The 5,000-nt window shown below is 42.2% G+C and overlaps 1 protein-coding gene across 2 annotated transcripts in view; it reads left to right on the top strand.

Moving 5' to 3' along the window:
* Positions 1-5,000, top strand: part of flnba (filamin B a) — a 139,426-nt gene that overhangs the window by 105,432 nt on the left and 28,994 nt on the right. The window contains exons 33-35 of one of the 2 annotated variants that reach the window (XM_028576717.1): positions 1,024-1,104; positions 2,239-2,344; positions 4,967-5,000. The exon at positions 4,967-5,000 is cut by the window's right edge and continues 107 nt beyond it. In XM_028576717.1, the coding sequence (XP_028432518.1) occupies positions 1,024-1,104; positions 2,239-2,344; positions 4,967-5,000 (221 nt within the window). The remainder of the gene's footprint in view (positions 1-1,023; positions 1,105-2,238; positions 2,345-4,966) is intronic. The other variant, XM_028576718.1, reaches the window with a different exon arrangement.

The raw sequence follows: 5,000 nt of genomic DNA, 5'->3' as shown, positions 1-5,000 counted from the left end.
ACTGTATCTGAAGTCTCTTTTATATAGACCTTAGTGGTCCTCTAATACTGTATCTGAAGTCTCTTTTATATAGACCTTAGTGGTCCCCTAATACTGTATCTGAAGTCTCTATAGACCTTAGTGGTCCCCTAATACTGTATCTGAAGTCTCTTTTATATAGACCTTAGTGGTCCCCTAATACTGTATCTGAAGTCTCTTTTATATAGACCTTAGTGGTCCCCTAATACTGTATCTGAAGTCTCTTTTATATAGACCTTAGTGGTCCTCTGTATCTGAAGTCTCTTTTATATAGACCTTAGTGGTCCCCTAATACTGTATCTGGAGTCTCTTTCCCCAAATTCAGACTTGGTGCAGAATTAAAGCCACTAGAGCCAGTCCCTCAATGAGCTTTCCTTATAATGTGCCATTTCTGTGTCTGTAGCTTTAAATGCCATTGAGGAGGAGAGGGGGGGCGCAAGATGGAGTGTGGGGTGGGGGGGGTAGTCTTGACCAACTGACATTAAACATTTTAAATTTAAAACAGGTCATTATGTAGTCAATGGGCCTGTTTCACTTGATGCAAACATTTGTTTTTGTGACACAGACACACACACAGACACACACACACACACACACACAGACAGACAGATACAGATACAGACACACACACACACACACACACACACACACACACACACACACACACACACACACACACACACACACACACACACATCAGGTTTAAGTAACTATTGGTTGGTTGCAGATTAACCTTTTGACCTCATGCCTTCAGTTTAACGACCAGGACTTACCTACGAGGCCACAGGTGTGTGTGTGTGTGTGTGTGTGTGTGTGTGTGTGTGTGTGTGTGTGTGTGTGTGTGTGTGTGTGTGTGTGTGTGTGTGTCTCTGTCTGTGTGTGTTTGTCTTTCTGTGTGTGTCTGTATCGTTCTATCTGTCTGTCTGTCTGTCTGTCTGTCTGTCTGTCTGTGTGTGTGTGTCTGTGGTCAGATGTTAACCCTAACCCTTACTGTCGTGTCTTTAGGCCACTGATGAGGTACCCGTGATGCAGGAGAAGAGGTCTCTACAGCAACAGGCCTCCCTCGGAGCTGGCTTCCAGCCCTGGGTACCCCCAATGCACACATTCACATACACACACTCAAAAAAACAACAACTTGCTCACTTCATTGAACGCAGCATACATGTATTTGTGATTGAGTGTGAAATTACCCTTTAACATAACATATAGTGGGCACACACACACACACACACACATTCATTGCTCATGCCATCTGGCTGCTTCACCTCTCTCTTTCTGTCTCTCTCTCTGTCTCTCTCTCTTTCTCTCTCTCACTCTCTCTGTCTCTCTCTCTTTCTGTCTCTCTCTCTATCTGTCTCTGTCTCTCTTTTTCTGTCTCTCTCTCTGTCCCCCCCAGTCTCTCTCTATTTCTGTCTCTATCTGTCTCTGTCTCTCACTCTCTATCTGTCTCTCTCTCTGTCCCTCTCTCTCTCTCTCTTTCTGTCTCGGTCTCTCTCTCTCTCTGTCTCTCTCTCTCTCTCTCTCTGTCTCTTTCTGTCTCTCTCTCTCTGTCTCTTTCTGTCTCTCTCTCTCTGTCTCTTTCTGTCTCTCTCTCTCTGTCTCTCTCTGTCTCTCTCTTTCTGTCTCTCTCTGTCTCTCTCTTTCTCTCTCTTTCTGTCTCTCTCTCTCTCTTTCTGTCTCTCTCTCTATCTGTCTCTCTCTCTCTCTCTCTCTCTCTCTCTCTCCATCCTAAACAATACTTGCTCGCCCGCTTTTCCACCATGTCATCGCTTCTCTTTTTCTCTCAACCAATGGAATTGCAGCAAACATCTAAAAGCCAACAAATAATAATAATAAAACCCAGGTGTTTGTGAGATTTTTTTTCTTTTTACAGAAGGGGTTGCTATGGATACGGGAGTTTGAGGAATTATTAATTTTTTTCCTCTAGGCAGATTGTTGTGTTCGTCTTGCTTTCCCTCCTAATCTTTCTCAGCGCACTCTCCGTCGCTGTGGCTGCATCAGAGTCACCTCATGATCATCCGCCTCCTCCTCCTCCTTCTTCTTCTTCTTCTTCTTCTCCATCGCACTACACTTCCCAGGGTGCCTCTTGGCCCTTTTTGTGTGCGGGGCTTGGATGCAGCAGCAGCATGTTTCTAATGCAGGTCTCTGAGACGGACCAGAAAGTTGTTTTCAGTGTCGAATTGAAACGATAAACTGTCCGTCTATGTCTGTCTTCTCCAGGTGACATCAGATGGCTACGAGCCAATGGGCAGCAGCGTTAACGGCAGCGGTTTCCGACCGTTCGACATGGTTATACCTTTCTCCTTCAGGAAGGGAGAAATCACAGGTGAGCTGTCTACGAAAGGTGTCGGAACACAAGATCCCATCTGGAGTATGCAAGCTCAGTCTGGTGTCCATATAAATTTAAAATTAGAGATGGTCCAATACTGGTATCGGTATCGGCTACTACCGATACTACCTGAAACGCTGGTATCGGGAAGTACTGACGTTTATGCACCGATCCCATACCACATAATAAAGCCCTAAAGAAAATCTACGTTAAAGTAGTTTATTTTAGAAAGTAGAATAAATAGAAAGTTTATTTATGTTCTTTTTCCGTTATAACTGACTGGATAATAAAAGAAAGTTCTGTGGCATTCATTGTTTGAGTTTGTTCATGTTTTACAAAGAGTTTAACCTGAGCCAGACTGACAACAAAGATAGAAATAATATCCCATCCATACAGGGATAGTAGTCTACAGTTGATAAAACATAATAAAATATATGACACACTGGTATCGGATCGGTACTCTGTATTGGCCGATACGCAAGTTCAGGTATCGGAATCGGTATCGGGAAGCAAAAAATGGTATCGGACCATCTCTATTTAAAATATGTCGAAAAAATTGAAAGGGTCCAGAGAAGAGCTACTAAATTAATTCCAGGAATGAAAAATATGTCGTATGAAGATAGATTGAGGAAATTAAAGTTTACCAACTCTCAAATTTAGGAGATATGATTCAGGTGTATAAGCTTGTACAGGGAATATACGATGTAAAAGTTAAACCTATCTTTCATTTTTGGAACAATAGGTACGAGACACGAGGGAATTCTTTAAACTTTACCCGTGATTTTCGTCCTGCAGCTCAGGCTGGAAACCTGTACGTTTGTCTATCCTGCTTCGGTTACAAATCTCCGGGAACCAATCACAAACTAGCTTATCCACCTGGCACGCTATTGGCCGGTTTAACACGTTGACGATAGAGAAGTGACCAAGCAGCTTCTTGTTTACATTCAACAAGTCAAGTTTATTTCATCCATAAAAATGGAAATTACAGTGCTCATACCTGCCTTAATGCCCATTTAAAAAAAAATAGACCATGAATACAATACATAAATACAGTACAAAAATGATAAAGTATGTTTAAAGTGCTTGTTGTGCTGTCTGATAGTCTGAGGTATAAACATGGCAGCCACCGAAGCACAGCAACCCATTGATGCCGCTGTCGCTGCTGGAACAATTCCTACAAAAGAGAGGGTGCGTTTGTCTTACTACCGACCGGCTTTCGCTCTGCAAAGTGTTGGGGAAGTGTCTGCAGCAGGGGTGGATTTTAGAAAGTTAGAAAAGTGAAACAAAGACAATTGCAAACTAAACCAAGTTAGGTTCTGGTATTTTATTATAGAAATATAGCAGTACTAAAATTTCACAAAGGGACCGACAGCAAAGTGTGGAAAAGTCTCTTCAATGAGTGAACAGGAACACTGAGCTTAAATACATCTTCAGAGTGACGGCACACACACACACTTGGCTTAACATGGCTCTTCATTTCTCACAGGCAATCTGATAGATGATAAAGACAATCTAAAAACACAGGAGACATCTCCTCTCTCCTGTACAACGTTCACCCCCCCAGTTACATCTCACATAGAGATAGTTTACTGTGACCTTGTACTTTTGTCGGTTCAGACAAACGGTGCTCACATTATGTTCCAGACTTTGTGAGAGAAACTAAAACAGAAATAAGATAAATTATTTATGCTTAAAAATGATTTTGCCATTACAAAAGTACGTCACCCAGATCGTTGCTCTGATTGATCCCGCCTCTCAAATCCAGAGCAGACTCCCCCAGATTAATGTTCAGTCTTTAAAGATTGAGCTCGGTCTGCTGATAGCCAGACTACTTTCCCTGAACAAAGTCAATTAATCTGAGCTGTGGCTTTTTTAAACTGCAACCACATCTTTAAAACATTAAACTGAAACACTCGGCACTTCTTTTATTAGGAAATAACATCAGCAACGTCTTTTCAACGTTAACTCAAAAACATGAACCACATCTTTTCAGTTGTTTATAGGCCGAAATAAGAGCAAAGCCAACAAAATGTTATAAGGGACTCTCGTTATAAGGGACGGACAGTTTCAAGCCGTTTTTAAACCGCTATTGCACTGAACAAAATTATGAATGCAACACTTTTGTTTTTGCCCCCATTTTTCATGAGCTGAACTCAAAGATCTAAGACTTCTTCTTCTTCTCCTTTGCCGAGATAATCCATCCACCTCACAGGTGTGGCATATCAAGATACTGATTAGACAGCAGGATTATTGCACAGGTGTGAGTTAGGCTGGTCACAGTAAAAGGCCAATCTGAAATGTGCAGTTTTACTGTATGGGGGGGGGGTCCGGGAGGGGTCTGAAAACCAGTCAGTATCTGGTATATGGATATTCATAAAACTAAACCTTTTTTAACTTAATAAGTAACAGTATAATAACAGAAAAGTCAAATGGAAATCTGTATCTCTCTTTGTCTCTCTCTCTCTGTCTGTCTCTCTCTTGTCTGTCTCTCTCTGTCTCTGTCTGTCTCTCTCTCTCTCTCTCTCTCTCTCTCTCTCTCTGTCTCTCTCTGTCTCTCTCTCTCTCTCTCTGTCTCTCTCTCTCTCTCTCTCTCTCTCTGTCTCTCTCTCTCTCCCTCAGGTGAGGTGCTGATGCCTTCAGGTAAATCAGCTCA

This window comes from Perca flavescens, chromosome 4, assembly GCF_004354835.1.
Source record: "Perca flavescens isolate YP-PL-M2 chromosome 4, PFLA_1.0, whole genome shotgun sequence".
NCBI classification, from domain to species: domain Eukaryota; kingdom Metazoa; phylum Chordata; class Actinopteri; order Perciformes; family Percidae; genus Perca; species Perca flavescens.
The sequence above is the reverse complement of the archived record's forward strand: the minus strand, read 5'-3'. Positions and strand labels throughout refer to the sequence as shown.